The 19,593-nt window shown below is 42.5% G+C and overlaps 1 protein-coding gene across 1 annotated transcript in view; it reads right to left on the bottom strand.

Moving 5' to 3' along the window:
* VAT1L (vesicle amine transport 1 like) overlaps positions 1–10,943 on the bottom strand; it is a 55,493-nt gene extending 44,550 nt beyond the window's left edge. The window contains exons 1-3 of the mRNA XM_053987689.1: positions 10,664–10,943; positions 4,470–4,599; positions 539–754 (exon numbers count right to left, since the gene is read on the bottom strand). Coding sequence (XP_053843664.1) covers positions 539–754; positions 4,470–4,599; positions 10,664–10,893 — 576 coding nt within the window. The 5' untranslated portion in view covers positions 10,894–10,943. The remainder of the gene's footprint in view (positions 1–538; positions 755–4,469; positions 4,600–10,663) is intronic.
* Positions 10,944–19,593: the final 8,650 nt, after the last annotated feature.

Genomic DNA, 19,593 nt, shown 5'->3' with positions numbered 1-19,593 from the left:
GTACCTTTTCCTCAGGGATCACATGAGAACTTTACACTGCTTTCAATCCCTCCACAACAAGAGGAAAAGAAAATCTTTCACAGTGAAAGCACCACACACACTCACACGTTATATGCACAGGAGTATTCCGAGAGGGACATTTACTATGAGGAGGATTATGGTTACATACAAATACCTTTTGCAGGGAGCTTATTTATTCCTTTCACTACACCCTTCTTTAACATAGAAGTACAACATGTGTAAAGTTCAGGAATGCAATATTTGAGACGACGCCTGATCTGCTGACAACCAATTAGGGGTTTTTCCATGCGATTTTTTTCATAGAGTCTAGAGCCACACCATTTTTATTTCATCAAAAGCTCCTGCCAACCATTCACATCAGCATTTTGATGGGAAAACAGATGCAGTTCCTCCCAGTGCAATCTCTCACACAGAGGAATATCACACCAAACTGCAGATTCTGGCTCATTTCAGGAATGAAGACACATCAGACTTTCAGTTACTCAGCCTCAGGAAAGGAAGAGAAGTTCCAACTTACCACCCCACCTCCTGCTGAGTGAACCAGCACAGACATGCCTTCTCTCAGGTTAGCAACCTCGAAGAGCATCATGTAGGCAGTTACAAAGTTCATGGGAAATGCAGCAGCTTCGGAAAAATTCATGTCATCTGGGATCCTGTAGACAAATTCTACTGGGGTACACACAACTTCAGCCCAGGCATTGTAGTTTACAAAAGCCATGACTCTGTCTCCAATCTACAAACAAGGAAGAAAACAACGCTGAGGATCTGACTGCAGTTGAGACTGTAGAAAGCAGCCTGTGAGACCTGCAAGTCTCCTGTTCAAGGTGTGGGGCACTGGCTGACTATGAGGAAAATACTGCTCCACATCTTTGGAAAAACAGCAATTAAGCTGTTCAGCTTTGGGCTTTTACTGTTTCTACTGTTAACAAAACAAAACCCAAAAGAAGTTAAAGCCACCTCTTCCTTTGGTTTTTTTTTTTTTTTTGCTCCACTCTTCTCTGATAGAGCAGTCTTCTATCATCACTAATACAGATCATCTTTTGCTAACACAGCTCCCAAATAACAAATGTAAACAATGAAAACAGCATTCTTAGCAACAACCAGGAATTTTGCTAAAGAGAAAGAGATGAGGGGGAAAGGTTATAATTATATTGATGAGAAGCATGGAATGAAGAAAATTATACCCAGGATAATTTTCACTTTGTTTTCTCAGTCCTCACAGTAATTTAGAACTACTTTTCCTCTGTGTGGATTGATAAGGGAAGGCCTTGTGCTCTGGTAGATGGAGCACATGAAAGGGCTGCAAAAGCTCACATTCAGAAGATAACACCATCTGTACCCACTCTCTATTCTTATCATCTTATTAACTGATTCTACCAAGATATATCCATGATTGCAATCTCCACAGCCATGTGTCAGAGCAGAATTTAGTTCTACAACTTCAAATAAGCCACCTTAAACATCAAAAATATACCTTTGGATTTTAAGGTACTGTTAAATCTACAAAGTGAATTTGACAAGATTTAAAGGAGCAATGAAATATTATCTTTCATTGCAACATTTCTCTGCTCAGTTTCTTCTGAAAATATATGGTAGTGAAAGCACAATTCACTACGGAGAAAAAAAGGCTTTCTGCAAATGTTAGACACGGTTGGCTGCTCCTAGGAACCCTTCAGAGGTCCAGGCACATCAAGCTCAACGGTTTGTATATGGCCTTCATTGCAGCTTGAGGTTTTTAAAGCAGAGACACTGACCCTTCTCAGATGGACAAGAGTAACAACAGGGCACAACAGGCTTGGAAAGCAGCACTCACCTCAAAGCAGAAACTGGGCTGCTGGGTCTACAAGGGGTCTACAAGGGACGGCCACACTGAGCAAATGTTTGGCCAGTGTGTATTGAAATCTTCACAGGTACAACTCTTACAAACTCTCAATAATTCCTCACCACCAACAACCCCATGGCATCTTTTATCTTGCCTTAGACCCTTTGCCTTTCTAGAATACACCACCAAAACAACAACCTGAACCATGAAAGGAGCTCTGCAATGGAGCCACAGGATAAGACAGGAATAGCATCAAACTCCAGGCCTTCATGTTTTAACTAAAACTAACAGCAGCTGTCCCTCTAAAATAACTTTGCTTATCTGCCTGATGCTCTCTTACATTCTACAAATACTCTCTAATGCTTTAGGAACTACAAGTATGGAGTAAAGCACAACACTTTTGCCTTCAGGCAAACGTTTACAGCACAAGCACATTTTGGTCTCCTGAGTCATCACTTTTGCTTTGGGATATTGCAGGTTTGCTCGAAGCTGAGGTGCTGCTGACAGTTCTGAAGGCTTGTCGCTTTTAGAATGAGAATGCTGAAACAGAGCTGTCATTCCAATTTCACTGAAATGCCTCCTCCTTTTGAAAAACATTCAAATTAACAATGCCTCACTGGTAATCACTCTGTGATTCCCTTTTGCTCGTAGAGAAGCATCTAAAATAGAAAGTCTGCTAGGATTAATTAGTGCAGATGTTAATATGCCCTACATCCTTGCCAAAAATCATAAATGATTACCAAAAAGAATGCAGAAAAGTCCCTCTTGGTGATTCCCAAGGCACTTGGTAACATTAAATACCACATTTTACCACAGACAGTATTCAGAGCCAAGTCAGATGAGACCTCATTTCTTGAGAATCATCCCCAACACTGGAGGGAGATCAGGGCTGATACAGCTGTCATCATCAGAAAGCAGCTTTTTCTTTTAATGGGAGAAGGAATAGGCATTACACCTATTTTAGAAGGGCTTGAACTGGAAGAGATCTACCCAGGAAAAGGAGGTCAGAAGACACAGGGTGCAGTCTCTGCCATTACTGTGGACAGAGGTAACAACATATGTCGAGGAGACACCAAGCATCTGGTGTGCCCCTACTCTGTGCAAGAATTCCATAAAGAAACCAACAGAACGTTCTTCCATCATCCTCATGGCATGTTCTCCTGCTGCTGGATTCATACCCATGCACAGCTGTCACTCTGAGTGTGGACCCTTTTCTAGATCACTCAAACACAACCGTGGCTATGAGGGCTACGTGTGAAAAATAAAACACGACAGCTTGTTTCGGTTACAGGGAGTACACCCGTGCACAGACATGCTCCACAGTCACAACAAAGATGTCACTTTTATAAAGAGACACAGTATATCCAGTCAGGTGCAGTGTTATTCAAACAAGCACCATATGCTGTAGCCCCATGATGCCCTTTAAAAATAGCAAGAACTTTAAAAATGAGAGTACTGATCTGGAGCAGAGGCTTTTTAGACTCCTTTCAGAGAATATTCTTCGATATGGAGCACAGCTATGAAGTACAGATGCTAGAGCAGAACTACTGAAGCAGCAAAGGTTTTCAAACAGCAAAATTCTCATTCAGTTGTTGTTTGTAACAAAATATATCGAAAGATTACAACTTGTTTCAAGGCAGAGATGGGGCAGGAAGGGAACTGAGACAAATCCCCTAAGAAGATCTCATCACTGAAACCGTAGTTGAAACTAAACTGGCCATTACCTTCAAATTTTAGCTGTTTGAGAAGAGAAAAAATTTTGTCTTTAGATAAAAATACTTATATCTTCTTAAGATCCAGATTTAATAGGAATTCAGAAAATTTGATTAGCTTTTGACATGACTGAGTCTGCAAATAACTAAGATAGAATTGACATGTATTAACTCAGGATTTATTTCCAAAATTTTCAACCTACTTAGGCAATAAAATGCAAGTTTGCAGTGAATATAGATGTTTAATATCAATAATAGAATAGGAGGCAGGACAAAATGCTGCTTATATGCCATAAGAGATACCAAAGAGTCCATAACCACTTATGAAAGCTTTATTATATACATCAACTATTTGAGATTTATCACAACCTGTCAGGTGAAACAGATATTTCTCCTGAGCAATCAGACTAAGTCCCATATCCAGAATCATAATTCTAATTTAATCTGCACCTCATTAATGCACAGAGTTTTAAGAAGCAAAGCTTACTGTAAACAGGACTCTGTTAACGCAAGATCAAAAGCTGGAACCAGAATCATCAGCACCTGTGCTTTGAGTAAAAGAACAGTGATGACAGGAAACATGGCCAAGAAAGGAAACTTAACAAGCTAACTTAATTTCTTTCATTTTGTTAAAGTACATCACTCACGCTTTCCAGTTCCTATTTAGCCATCAGGATGTGCACATGGCACAAGTGACTTTCAGGAAGGATTTGAAGGAGATGACAGTGGTGGATTCAGAAACTAATGCAAGAGGTCATTCTCATGCTTGGGAAGCAGCAAGGAAAAATTGACCTTTCAAATCTCAGCAGGGTGGTGAAGGCTGCTGTCACTGGCAGAGCAGAGGGGATTAGAACTGGTGATTATTTATATGAGACTTATAACTCTCACTTTGGAAAAAAAAAAAAAAAAATTACCTCAAATCCTTTCACGCTGTCTCCAAGAGCTTCTACAATTCCAGAACATTCAAACCCAGGAACAAGAGGAGTCTTAGGAGGGTTGTCAATATTCCCCTGTCGCACCATCAAATCAATAAAGTTCAAACCACTGTAAAACACAGGGGAAAAAAAAAATCAAGACTATTACCACAGATCAAAGTAGAGAAGGAAAACTTGACCCGAGTGATGGGACAGCCAGAAAACTCCAGGGCAGCATTAAAAAGCTGGGCCCTGCAGGGTCATGGGACCCAGCAGACATTCCCACTCTTGGGATGCTGAGCCTTGGGCAGGGAGTGCACGTGCCAGGTCACCACAGCTGCCAGCAGCCCCAGACTGCTCAGCAGTCACACAGGGCATTTCAGAATTCAAGACAGTGAAACGCTGTGATTGCTACAAATGCACTACTAGCTGGCAAGTAAAGCCAGGTCAATTTAAGAAGAAAAGCCCAAGCCTCACACATTATAGTTATTTTGGGCTAGGAGCCACATGATCTAACTCTCCTAACCTTTGATGTGACCCCAGGAATGCATTTTGTGTTTGTCTGAGGCGGGAGTCCAAACTCTGGCATGAACTTACGAAGTTACCAGATAGGCTTTTGTTTTAAAACTGTGCCTTCCTGGATCACGTTTGAATGTTTTTTCAAAAGTTATTAAGGTCTTTGAAGTCCTCAGGTTTGATGCTCAGAAAAAAATACAAGTCTTTCCCTGCAGTCTCAGCTTTGCAAAAATCCTAAAGCACTTCTGCATTGTTTTTTGTATGCAATTTTATTACAGAAAATTTTGTGGTTTTCTAGGCAGCCACCAAAAAAAAGAAAAAAAAAAGAAAAAAAAGGCACCACTTATCTACTATGTGCATATATTGATTACTGCTGGCCTTAATGACATAGTTAAAACTTTAAAACTCCTAACTAGCTGAAATACACTTCAGCATTGATCCATTGTTCCAAAACACAGCCCTGTTTTTATGGTCAGCCAAGCACACAGCCGGTCCTACTCACACATGGGATACCAGCAACTGCCTGGATGCGTTACATTACTGATGGGCACAAGGATTTATTAGATGCAGCTTTAGTCAGATACTAATCAAGACACAGACAGACTGAACAGACCCAACAAATTAATAGGCAGAACAGACACCCAGCCCTAGCACGACGACAGCATGGCATTCATGGGATGTAGGTCACTGGGGAGGGGGAAGGAAATCCCACCAAATGTAAGCATGCGTAATTGTGGAGGAAGGTTTAAGAGCAACCTGAACCCACAGCTTTCACCATACTCATACACAAAGCTTATAATATCAACCATATGGGAGGTTAAGAGGGGTTTTCACACAGTTAAGCTGGCAAACTTGAAATTATTTTGGAAAGGTCACTTCTTATCCAGTGGGTAAGACCACCTCCTACATTGCCACTGTGATGCTGATATGAAAGAGAAATTCCAAATAGCAAAATGCCTGCAAGGCCACCATAGTTTGGAGAAGAGGAATAAACCAACAAAAATTCCAAAACAAACCACAAACCCAGAAACCTCACAGCACTGATGATGGCAACCTCTGCCTGTGTACATTAACTTCAGCAACAGTCTTTTAAATGCATCTTTCCACACTGCAAGCATTTTACAAGAAGTTAACTTTTCCCTACATTCCTGCAAGAAAAGGCAGATGGAGGCAGGACTGTGATGAGGGAACCTGGGCACGAACACACCCCGTGGTGTCATAACAAGTAGGCAAGAAGGAGACAGGTGGATATGCAAAGACCATTGCTCTTTGCTGCTGACAATGATCACTAATAGATTCCTTCTCATGAAGTAAATTGTCAGGTTTTGAAAAGGCACATGTTCAATTCTGCATCTAATGACATAGTACTGGCAGTTCAGTTCTGTCCTAGTGCCATTTCTTTTCCATCTGTTTTTTCCCCAAAGGGGGATAAAGGGCAGCAAAATTATATCAGGAGTTCATCTCTATTACAATGAACTTACAAGACCTCACACTAGAATAGGTGTGATAAGGGAAGAAAAAACACTACACAAGGTAAACAATAATCAAGTCACACGTTCTTATTATTTTAATTACTAGTTGAACCATGGAGTGTTGACCAAGCTTTCTAATAATTTCTAGTCACTTTATAGAGAGTTTCTTCTTCATTCCCTTTCATCTCCTTTATTCTTACATGTTGTGGCATCCCTGCTGCTGCCATACATGCATTTGTTCCTATTCTTCTCCACGTCGAAGGAAGGACAGAAGTTTTATTTTACCTGAGAAATTTGAAGATCAGTAGATCTGAAAGCATGATTATGGTGTACTGGTCAACTCAGCTTTTTTTTTTTTTTTTTTTTTTTTTCTTTCCTTTGAATACCCAAGAGATCCTATACCCAAGATGGATGGCAAGTTTTGTAACTTCACTGAAGATACCCACCTCTTTCATTGGGATTCAGTCAACAGCACACTCAGGAAAAGTTTGACTGCACAGAGGATCACAAGAAAATATGTCTCATGAAGAGTGGTAGGTTTAGAGATTAAGCACAATTTATTTCTTGTACTAGTGCAAACCAGGATAGCCTGTTCTGGTGAGCAGCCAGAGAAAGTGACTCCTGAACTTTAAGTAAGGGCAGATGCAGAGGGAGAAGTGCAAATGCAAAGCAATCCAGTGACAAACAGTACACAGCATGTTTTTAATCCTAAATCAAGATCTGGATGCAAATGAAGATAGGGAAGGATATGAATTACCAAGATAAATACATTGACATAGGGGTTCTGCAAGAACCTCCCTGTGACAGAGCAGGGATGTCTCTGTAACCTGCACAAACTGTGCATTACTGCAGGCTGACTTTATCAAATATGGAATTATCCTTGAATCTGAATCTGACTGTCTCAGTCTGCAATGCTCTACCTTTACACCAGGTCCTTTTGAGGGCCTTGAATATTATTCTCTATACTTGTGGTTTAGTTTTGCTGCATTTTTATTTCCCTTTTCTTAAGTGTGGCAACAGTCAATTTGTTTCTCCTTGTTCCATCCCACATACTCAAGGATGCCCAGTACCTTCCACTGCAAAATCCCAAATCATGAAGACCACTCCATGACACGTTGGTTTGAAGAGGTGCTGCTTTTGATCTTATCTCACGGTAAAAATCCACTAAAATTAATTACTGAAATTAATGAAATGCCACAGAGCAAACAAGAGGACCCTGAGTTTTGCATTCTTAAAATCCTTCCTCTTAACCACAGCCAGCAAACGTCCCAATCTTAAAATTAAAAAAAAAAAAAAACCAAAAATAAACCCCAAACCCAGCCATATCTATACATAAGGGAAAGGTTTAAAATTATCAGGTCTCATGTTTTTTTATGCAGAACCAACACCATATAAACAAGACTGCCTTTAGGAGCAACATTGATTCTCTTCCACTACTCTGTTACAGTTAGGATTTCTTTTATCTGCTCCATTTTTATAACGAGCCTTTATCTCACAGTCACAGAGTCAGAAGGGTCACTTCTGCCTCATTCCTCATAATGCACATGTACAGCAGCACAAGGAAGAAATAATTATAAGAGAAAAAAGAACAACAGAGGGAGGTAATTATAGGACACTATTGCTTATTCACACAACCTATCTGAAATATGGCTTCCATTCACTCCAGCTACTTGTCTCATCTTTTAAACAGTCTGTATCCCAACATTCTGCTGCCTGCAAATTACAATACAAACAAACACAGGAGTTTCAACTGCTTCATCATTATCAATCAAAAATTATTTCAAGAAATATGCACAAGCTGTGACTCATCTTGGTCATCAATGGCTGTTCCATTTCTTAGTCACTGAATAAGCCTAACACATGACTCATCTCAGCTGACACATTTTCAATTGGATCACTGATATTCCAGACCTTCAAAAGAATTATTCATTTGGCTTAGTACTAATAGCAACATCTCCTCCATCTCCTCCAATTCTAGAACCATACTACACAGTGTATACATACAACTTAAGGGGGTCTAAACATGTGATTCAATTGGTTTTACCCACAGGGAATTCAGAGACCACACAGAACTTGCTCTTCTATGGGCATATACTATCTATCAAGCATGTGCATATCCTCCTTCAAATAAAACTTACTTTCCTCCATCAATTTGTTGAGTCTAATAATAACCATCATCATCATCATCATCATCATCATCATCTCTACTGGTCATCAACTACAAAACTGATTCAACAGAATACGTGTTTTGTAAGAAGTATTGATGACTGGAACAACCCATCTTGCATGTGTTCAGCACTGCCCACATCAACATGTGCCCTGGGCAAAGCCCACCCCTTTCTCACTCAGTCTCCCATGTCCATCATCATCCCAATCAATCCTCTGCATTTACAGGCTTGGGTCAAGAGGATCAGCAAATTGATTTTGCCTTGCCTGGAAGCACAGTTTGGTGACCTGGTGACATTTCAGCCCTGTGGCCATTTCCAGTCAGGAATGACAAGCAGATGCTCTCCAGCCTGCAGGCTTCTTCAGCATGAAGGGAAGCTCCCAAGACACACGGGGCATCGTGCAGCCTGGCAGTTACCTGTGGAGCAGCTGAGCCGGTCTTCTGGTGTCAAACAGCACGTGTGCAACTCACACAGCTCTACAGACACTGCAGCCCTGGAGAGCAGCTGCAGCTATGCCTGCACAATTCTATTTTACAGCCAAGTGGTCTTGTGTAGGTAGCTTGCTATTTGTGATACATACACAGATACTGGTTTCATGAAAGTGGAATTCATACAGGTATGGGAAAATGCTGTAAACCCCTGACACATTTAGAGGAATATATCCATGTGCTAATAACATTTTTAGTTTTGCATGTTAACTTTTGTTAACTCAATGGCTGAAGAAAAACCACTCAGGAAACAGAACCATTAGTTCTATTCACTTAGCACAGAATTTCTTGCATTTCCCATTGTAGCTAGTAAAAAGAAAAAAATCCCCAGTACCAAATGTGAATGCAAAAAATCCCAGTCCATTATTAACTAGTACTCATGCAGATTAATGGACATCACTATTTTTCATAGGCAACACCTTGGTAGGGGGAATACTCACAATGGTCACAAACTTTATGAGCCCCATTAAGAACAGGATGGAAAGTACAGCATCTGAACAGATCAAGACACTCAGCTACATTAACCTACCAGGATATTCCAAATCTGAAGCAGATCCACTGATACATGATTCAAAACAAGCTCACTCCCCCTTACCGGTAACATTTTAAACACAAGTTCCTTCTAAAGTAAACAACTTGGCCTTCACCTTGGAATTTATCTTCCAGAAGCACCATTTTTTCACATAGCAGAAAAGGACAACAGAAGATAAATCCTTGCCTAGGCAAAATTAATTCACTCTTTGGTAAACATCAAGTTGTGTAGTAAGATCCTAATGTGGCTTCTGTCACTCAAAAAAATTAATCCTATTTTCACAAAGGAACATGTGCACTAAGAACCAGCAATCTAGAAAGAACAGTCTGCTCTGATTGTCAAAAAACAAAAAAAAAACAAAAAAAAAAAAAAAAAAAAAAAAAAAAAAAAAAAAAAGCAAAGCCATCTAGGAAAGCTCGTTTCAGGATGCTGCCAGACCGTAGCCATTTGTCACCTGGACACAGGGACTAACACTGGGAAATTATCTCAAGCTCTGGCCACGCTGCCACAACAGCTCCGATGAAAAAGGATGCTGACTTAAGTAAGTGATTCCCGGAAGAAAAACAACAGCCAGTGTGTCAGAAGGGAAAGAGGTGCTGAGCAACACGCACAATCTGGCATCCACATTTCTCAGAGAAACCCAAACCCCGAAGGCACTTGGCCAGGCTTTCCCCCCCTTTTCTCCTAGCTGGTAGCGTGAAATACCACTGACAATCTTCTTCCCTTTGCACCTGCTGCCGAGCGCACACAAACCCCGCTGCCCGCCCCGGACCGGGAGCCCGGAGCTCAGCGCTGAGCCGGCGGTCCCGGCGCCGCCGGGGAAGGGACGGGGCGGCGGCTGCCGGGAGCGGGGCTCCCCCGCGGGGAAGCCACAGGTGAGGGAAATCGGCGCCAGAGCCGGGGGCTGCGGGGCTCGTTCGGCGCGCTCCGAGCGCAGGGATGCCCGGGGTGGCAGCGCGGGCACCCCGCACCCGCCCGCGCCCCCGGGGGAAGGAGAGGGCGAGGGGCGATACTGGACCAGGCTTTGACGCGGATCTTCAGCTCGCCCTCCTGCGGCTCCGGCATGGCTTTCTTGGACACGCGGAGCTTGTTGAGCCCCCCGAAGGCGGAGAGCACCACGGCTCGCATCTCCTTGGCGTCCCCGGCGCGCAGGCTGCCGCCCGCGCCGCCCTCGGCCGCCTCCCTGCCGCCCTCCTTGTCGATCATCTGCTCCGTCTCCTCGGCTCGCTGCGCTCCCTCCTTGGCCATGGCGGGGCTGCGGCGGCTCCCGCGGCGCCGCCGTGCGAGGCCGGTGCCGCCGTGTGGAATGGCCGCGGAGCCGCCGGGGCCCGCCCGCCGCACTGCACCGGCTGCGCAGCGCCCTCCGCCCCGCGCCGCCCCCGCGCCGCCCGCGCCCGCCGGCCCGGGCAGCGCCCGCAGCAGCCCCCGGCACGGAATCACAGAACCAGGCCGGTTGAAAGGATCTCTGAGATCACACAGTCCAACTTTGTAACCCGTATCCACCTGGTCACCCAGACCATGGCGCTGAGAGCCACGTCCAGTCCTTCGACACCTCCAGGGGTGGGGACTCCACGACCTCCCCGGTCAGCCCATTGCAATGTCTAATCGTCTTTCTGTGAAGAAATTCTTCCCGATGTCCAGCCTCAACTTCCCCTGGTACAGCTTTAGTAAGTCCTGTCACTTGTTACCTGGGAGAACAGCCCGATCCCCACCTGGCTCCGCCCTCCTTCCAGGTAGTTGTAGAGAGGGATAAGATCACCCCTGACTGAGTCTCTTCTCCAGGCTGAACAGTCACCTTAGGCCAGCGCAGAGCCCAAAGCCCGCTGAGCTGAGTGTGAGGCCAGGCTGTCTGATTGGACCAGCCACCCTCTGTGCCCCAGAGCTCGTGGCACTGTGGATTAAATCTTCACTCGAGATGCCCGGGTCTTGATCCTCGCTGGGGAGCCCAGTGTGCAGAGTCACACCTTCCCTGTTCCTTGTCCTGAAGCTCTTGGGCCCAGCTCAGTGAGCACTCTTAGCGTCAGAAGAACCATGCAGGCGGGCAGCTGCCTCACGACTGACACACACCTTTGCAGCAAGAAACACAAGCTTGAGACTCTGCTGTAGAGCACTTTTAAGCCTTTATACAACAGCTCTTTAGCTGGTGATCAATGCTGGTCTTTGTTGGCTCCTGTGGGGAGCTAAATCCTTTAATATGAGCACAGGGTGTCCTGCAAGGCACTCATCCACCAGAGCTCCCTGGGACTGTCTTGGTTTGGGTCCCTAAAGAGGCTTGGACATCAGCCACTTAGCCCTGTGTTAATGAGGGGCAGTGCCTGCAGCCTCCCCTGGGGCAGCCGAGCGTGGATTTTGTGGGGATCACTAGTTGTGGTTCCATGATGTCAGTATTAGATCCCTGTACCAATTTGTGGATGGCCCCACGGTTTGAGTAAATCAGCCTAAAATGATGCATGTATTTATGGAGTTCCAAATTTCACTGCAGCATGCTGTGTGTGTAGCGAGTGATCCTGCAGACCTCCCTGTGGGTACAGTTCTTCCATCAAACCACACCTGCCGGTGGCAACTGAGATCCTAAGAAGCTTCAGGACCTCTCTGTCATCTGTTGGGGATTATGACCACCCTCTCTTTAGGCTGTGGAGTTGTAGCAGTCAGAGTTCATCAATACCCCTTAATTTCACAATGTGCATTTATTTAATCTTGAGTCATGTATTCTGTGTTCAAGTATTTGAAGGAAGCCAAAACTGTTGGAAGGATCTTAGCTATAACACATATTGGGGTACAACATTTTCCTTAAGTAACAAAGTGAGATAGCGGAAGAATGGTGAGAATTTTCCTATTCCTTTGCAATTTTTTTTTTTTTTTCCTCTGTAGTCTGTGAAAACTTTTAGATAACGTATTTTTAAAAGGCCATTTCTGAGAATTTGTCATCTAAGCCTGCCATAAATGAAGCAGTAAATAAATACTTGTTAGGAGAAAATGAGAAATAGTACTAACCTCGGGGAAGCTTCAATTAGTCCATTACCTCAAGAAGTTCAAGCAGATGTTTTCAAAAGTGAAGTCTGATGCCTCAAAACCCACTTAAGTTGTCCTTAAGATATGTTTTGACAAAGACTCAGAACCAGCTCATTAGCACCATCAAGAATTTTATGTGTGACATATTAAAGCAATGCCATTCACTTCTGTCCAAGTATCAGTATGTCGAAAGATCCAACTGTTTTAAAGATCAGGAAGCTTTTTTCTCCCTTGCTCCCGTGGTAATATCATGAATATCCCTTCCCTGTTCCCTGCACTTGGCTAATTCAGTGCTGTAATGGGGAATACAAGGTTTTGTCACTTTAGATCTGGCCATTTGAATGCATGACCAGGCAGGCAGCAGCTGAATAAAGAATAACATGCACTTGTCTCCAAAAGATTCCCTCTGCTGGCATCTTGTTACAGTTCTGACTCAAATGAATGGTGAAGCAGAGAGTGACTGGGGCAAGTAAAGCAGATAACATATGGCAACTAAGTGACATCCAGAATGATGAAGAGACTAGGGGATAGCTCACTCGCATCACTCCAGCAGTCTGCAAGAGCCAGAGAAGTGAATCTGGGCCTTCAAACTGCATTTGTTTTGCAATGGTTTGTGAGTCTTCTGATTAAGCCTCCCCATACTGATTTAAAGCTATCTCTATTACCCCTTGGTCCTGAACCAAAAGTAATTTATCCTAAATACCTTAACTGTGTACTGTTTGCAAGTCAAAATGTTGAAGGATGGCCATTTTGTAGAAACATGACGTATGGTAGAACCAGTAATTGCACAGGTCAATTGTGGCAACTGAAGTAATGTGTAGCAGATATTTTTGCATAATATGATTCCATTAGTTTGATTTAATTCCTGAGCACTTCTTTAAGAATATTTGATGACGCAGTACAGAAGCATACACTGATGTAAAAGCAGGATTTATTCTGACAGTGGACTGTAAATTTAACCACCCTAGAGACAGGCTGCAGGATGGCCATTCATATCACTTAAGCCTTCAGTAAAAGCATTCCAGTGGTGGCTTTCCACTGACTTCAGCAGCCGGTGATTGGACCTGTAAAGGTGAAAACAGAGAACTCAGTTTGATGAGTATAGACAAGCAGTGACAATATTAATGAACATGCTGTGAGAACCTGAGCAAAAGGGAATTAAGAGTTCTTTCATCACCTTCTGTACCTGCTGATCAAGCTGGGGATATCTCTTCTTTGAGAAAGTGATGTTTAAACTGCTGTGCAGAAAGGAAGGGAAATGGAGCAGTGTACTTGTGGATAAATGCTGGCAGTTGCAGTCAACATTTCCTCCCGATTCAGATCTTTTACTTTCAGAACATAAAGTTCCTTCATTCAGCCAAGGAACCTATATATGACTGCATCAGATACTGTTTTGAGGGTTCATGCCTGAATTTCATGGTGTGGAGCAGCCACTCAGGATAAATCTGACTGTAGTATTGCCATACTTCTGGAGGAAGTTAGAGGAAGCATTTGAAGTTGCTACTGGAAACAAAGACTCAGTGGAAGGTTGATCAAAAAGTGAAGGAGATGAGCTAAATGCAAGGTTTGATGCTGTGTGGAGATCAAACCAAACCAAACCAAACCAAACAACCCTTGGACTATTGTGCAAAAGAAATATCCCCCACTAGATACTCGTGACGTACTTGACACCACTTCATTTTGGAAGAACAATGAGGTTTGTGTTCAAGAAGGACTTGATGTCTTTGTATCAGTTTCCATTCTTAACAGGAACAAGAAGACCTGACTAAGGGCTAATCCCTTTGCTCAAAGGAAGTAACACATAAATGGCAAAAACAAATCCTTAGTTAGAATGCAATTTTTATCTCAGTAATTTTCTCTGGAGCATAAATCATGTTTTGCTTTTAGAATAAAGTATTATAAACATTTTTGTTAGGTTAAATTATTTATTTTTCTAGTAGTTACAAATTCAGTTAGAAAATCATAGTGATGTATATGTTCTGGCTGCTTTAATGCATAGTCAAGGCAGTTTTTAACACATTGAGTTCCAAAACATTGGGTTTTTTTACAGTCTATTGTCACTGAATTCTGTCTAGTGCCAAAAAGAAATCTGAAAGAAATTATGTTGAAATGATGTATATTATGAAACATGTTCAGAACACCTATTTAAGCTGCTGTGATGCCCTATAGTCCACAACGTCTCTTATCAATAGGAAAATTGGTTTCGTGTCTTTTCCCACCTGTATCCCTGTGTAGAATGTATTATAAAGATATTTCCAAAGGAATCTCCAAGACTACAGGATGCTAGATTTATTTGTTTGGGCTTTTTAAAAATGAAAGAGACCTCCATTTCCTAAGGTTGAATTGCATGAAGATAATAGTATTATTTTATTTATCTTAGCCAGGGGCTTTCTCTTGCTGGTGAAGCTCTGTATGAATCATAGCAGCAACGAAGCAATTCTCTGATCATAGGCACTAAAAAGAGCTATACAGTTCCCTTCAGCAGATGCAGTTTAGAGTTCCTTGCCGTCATCAGAAGTAATGAAAATGTCTTGCATTTTAAACCAAAGAGGAAAAGAAAGGAAAGCACTCACAGAGGATTTGGCAAAGCCAATATATGGCCCTTTGCTACTTTACCATTTGGCTTGTTTGGAGATTGTGCTCAGATAATTCAGTGATGAGTACAACAGAAATTAAATAAATCATAGCTGATCACAAAACAATACAACTTAGGAAACTTGAAATGGATTGGGAAGTATTTACATCATGGTGATGACAGTTACCACATAGAGACCAAAATAAGCCCTTTTAACAAAACTTCATTTATATCCTTGTTCCTCAAGCCCTACTATCCATTTATTTGGCCGATGTAGTAGAATGTAAAAATACTGTTCAATATCTTCTATTGTTTATACATTCCAACACTTCTGTTGTGTTTTCTAATAGCTCTGAGTACTTTTCATTTTGCAAAAAATATACATTATTTTGGTAGTAACATTGAAGTTCTGTGTTTCCTTTCGGTACTCAACTGAAGAAATGTAGGAAAAAAAAGGTCAGAAAAAATTGCACAGGTGGATAGCAGATCACAGGGAGCAAAGTTACAGGAGATGAGTACATTACTACTGCCACTGCTTAAGAGCCTCTCTCACAAAAAGCAGACTGGCTACATTGTCCCAGCTCCATCATTTCAACTCTCCATGACTCGTTTCCTGCTTTGTAAAGCTGAGTTGAGCCATTTTTACTTAATATGAATAACAACTAGTAATACACATTTACAGTTCTCTGCACCAGCACTGGGTACCCCTAGAAATTTTTAGGGTATTGCAATGCCATCCCTGAATTTGAACAGATTCCAGATATTATTTGTAGCTTATTCTTTAAGGTAGTTTGTAGCAAAAGTAAAAAATTATTGCACACGTTGAATTTCCCTTTGTAAGTGCAATGGTCAGTAAGTGGACTGTTATGTGTATGGGATGCACACGATGATTTAAGTACTGCTTCATTCTGTGTGACTCCAGGCTTTGAGAAAGAGTAATCCCACTTGGCATTTTGACTCAATTTGCTCTCAGTAATTATGGATCCAGAGTAACTTGTTAGAGGCTTGTGAAAAAATGTCTCTGAAGTGTACAGTGTACAGAAGGATGAGAATTCAGTGAATAATTCAATGAATACTAAGAATAAGTTTGAAAAGCATATCCACTTATCCTAGTGGCTATGTCCAATTGTTATCCACTGTTACAGTACAGTGCACAATATCACCAGGAAAATTGAATGCCGTCTTCAGACCGATCTATTAGCACATTTTATTTCTGATCAAAGTCACTTTCTACAAATTACCGAGCTGTTCTGCCTTTTTGAGGCTCTTATTTTTTTCTTGTTAAGTATTTACATGTATAATACAGGTGGCTCCTGAATCTGCTCAAGGAAACCAAAATGAGCTTTTAGTCTTCTAAGCTGAGGTCTGTTTTGCCTGTTCTGAAGCTGCAGTCCAAGAGCAGTAACAGAAAGATTGCTGCTCTGGGAGCAGGGATGCGTCTAGCTTGAATTTAAACCTGAAGGCATTGTACCAATTTACAGCTCTTACAAGAGCAGTGTCACTGCACAGAATTTCCATAGGCATTGCAACACAAAGAACTCTCTTTCCCCCACAGGCTCTTGATGCAGCTTTTTGTACCACCCTGGTTGTGCCCTCTGTGGTGGGCCTTCTGCAGAAAAGAAAAGGATACTCTTTAGCATTACTGTGTTTTCTGTGGAGTGTTTTATCATGGTCTATTAATATTCTCTTTTCCTCAATTCCATAGCTACTTACTGCTTTCTAACTCATTGATTTTAATAAACCAACCTAGCATGCTGCTGTATTCTCTTCTAGTCTCCCTGTATTTTTCCTACTCTCCCTATGGAGGAAAAAAATTACCCGTAAAACCAAACATAAACACCAATTATTTGGAGATTGGGTTCCTCTGCGAACTCTTAAGATGCTAATGGAATTGTTCATTACATAGCTTCTAGGTTGCATCTCACTTGGGCTGGTAGAAACAGGGATTTTCACTGAATAAATGCATTTGAGTTTGCAGGCAAGGTTCAGAACCTGTATTCTGTTTTACTGCAATAGAGTTATTTTTCTTCACAGTGGCTGGTGTGATGCCATGTTTGGGATTTACAACTTCAAGGGTGCTGATAACACAGCAGTGTTTTTGCTCTTGCTAAGCAGAGTTTACACAGTGTCAAGGCCTTTTCTGCTTCTCCCACCACCCCAGCAGCAAGGAGGTGCACGGGGAGCTGGGAGAGGACACAGCTGGGACACCCCACCAGATGGAAGGTGAATCCTGTTCCACAAGGCATCTTGCTGAGCAAGCAATGCTGGGGGAAAGAGAGAGGAAAGGGGGACATTTGGAGTTATGGCTGAGGCCCTACTTTCCTGGAAATGGCCAAACATCTGCCTGCCTAGGAAGCAGGGAATAAATTCATTGTTTTGCTTTGCTTGCACATAAAGCTTTGCCTCACTTACTAATCTGTCTTTATCTGCACCCACAAGTTTTCTCAGTGTTGTCCTTCTGACTCTCTGCCCCACCTCACTGCAGAGGAGAGATGAGAAAGTACATGGGGTTTATCTGCCTGTCAGAGTTAACCCACAGCAAAACCAAAACCACATCTCTCTTATTTTTATACTGATTTTAGTAAGTAAACTCGTAAATTAGGAAATGGGCCCAAAAAATCTTAATGCCACGTTCACCTAGAGAAATAGTTCCTTATTTTGTAGTTAAGCATACTAGTGAAGTTCTTTGGGTAAGCTTATACTATTGATAATGGGACAGTACTAAGTATTTATAATAAAACTAGGATAAGTGTTCCAGTTTTATGACTTTGGGAAGGCTGAGAGAATTAGGATTATTCAGTCCAGAGAAGAGAAGCTTCAGGGCTACCTAACTGGATCTTTCCAGTACCTGAAGGAGCTCCAACAAAGATGGAGAGAGACTGTTAGCAAGGGCCTGGAGTGACAAGACAAGGGGGAATGGCTTCATACTGACCGAGAGTAGATTTAGAATTCATACCAGGAATAAATCCTGTGAATGTGAGGCCCTGGCACAGGTTCCCCAGAGAAGCTGTGGCTGCCCCACCCTGGGAGTTTCCGAGGTCAGGTTGGACGGGGATTGGAGCATCCTGGGATACTGGAAGATGTCTCTGCCCATGGCAGGGGGTTGGAATGAGGTAACCTTCAAAGCCCCTTCCAACCCAAACCATTCTACGATTCTGTGATTCTATGTACTTATTCCATCTGTAGCTGTAGTTCACCGTACTGGAAGATAATGGAAAAAAAGGCATTGTAGTCCGAAATTGGACCATTTCCTGACAGCAGTGTAACTACACAAGAGGACTGACTGTGCCATTCTGTTTCTTCTCTCACCCCAGTGTGGGCTCACTGCCCACTGCACGGTGCCAATTCACACCCCAAGGCGAGGTATTTCTATTTTCTGCTCTTGTTTGTGCAAAGTAGGGAGCTGGGGGGCAAGCCACAAGAGGCTGGCTCTCTGACCATCAAAACTTCACACCATTTTTAGCAAACAAAGGCATCAGCATTCACTGGCTAAAAGCTACCTGGTTCTCTTATTAACTGGTATTCTGCCTTTGATTGGTTAAATGATTCTTTAGCTTCCCATGTTAATTAGTCTCATGCTCAGTCTTTCTCTTTTCAGATGGTGGGTTTCTTGGGTCGGTGGCTGTGAGTTGGTGGTTGCAATATTCCCTTGGCTGAATTGCCTTCTACCCAGCTGGAGCTGATTTTAGCATGGTTGCTGAGTTGACTTTGTTAGTTTCCTCCTTATCTTGGGAGTTCTTCAAAGTGTCCTTGTGGCCTGTAAATTCTGCATTCTCTGTGGCTGCCATCAGAATCACGTTCTTCTTCCCAAGCTTGGCTAACCTCCCCCAGCTCTGAGGTCATTGAAGCCTGTTAAGCTCTAGACTTAAAGCAATTCTACCAACAAGTAATTTATGTTTCTAACACCTGGACATTATTTAGGGCCTTGGAAGAAGTATTAGAATAATTTCAGATGTGCTTTTCATCAATAATCAGCTAAATGTTAGATAAAGGTGATTTCTGGATTAATTAATGTAAAAGCTGCATAGCAAGCCTTCCAGGCTGCAACCAAGAAAAAAGATTCTTCAGTGCTCCAGTCTTTTGAGAAGTCAGATGTGGTCCAATAAACTCCAGGGTTTGTCAGTGTGTTTGGAAATTCTGAGTGCAAAAGGTCAAGAGATGAGAGCCTGTAGAGCATTCTCAGACTTCTTTCATTGTGGCAAACACATCTTGTTGTACAGGGGCAGCACTCTTATTCTTCTCCCTCTAGAAATTGTGCAGATGGATTAGAATATTGCTAAGTTGTGAATTAGACAAGTGATCAGAGAAGGTATTTAAATTTGAATGGTAGAACTTGGCCACATAAGACTTTGAAGTCCCAG

This window comes from Vidua macroura, chromosome 11 (genome assembly GCF_024509145.1).
Source record: "Vidua macroura isolate BioBank_ID:100142 chromosome 11, ASM2450914v1, whole genome shotgun sequence".
In the NCBI taxonomy this organism is placed as follows: domain Eukaryota; kingdom Metazoa; phylum Chordata; class Aves; order Passeriformes; family Viduidae; genus Vidua; species Vidua macroura.
This window is presented reverse-complemented; position numbering and strand designations above follow the sequence as displayed.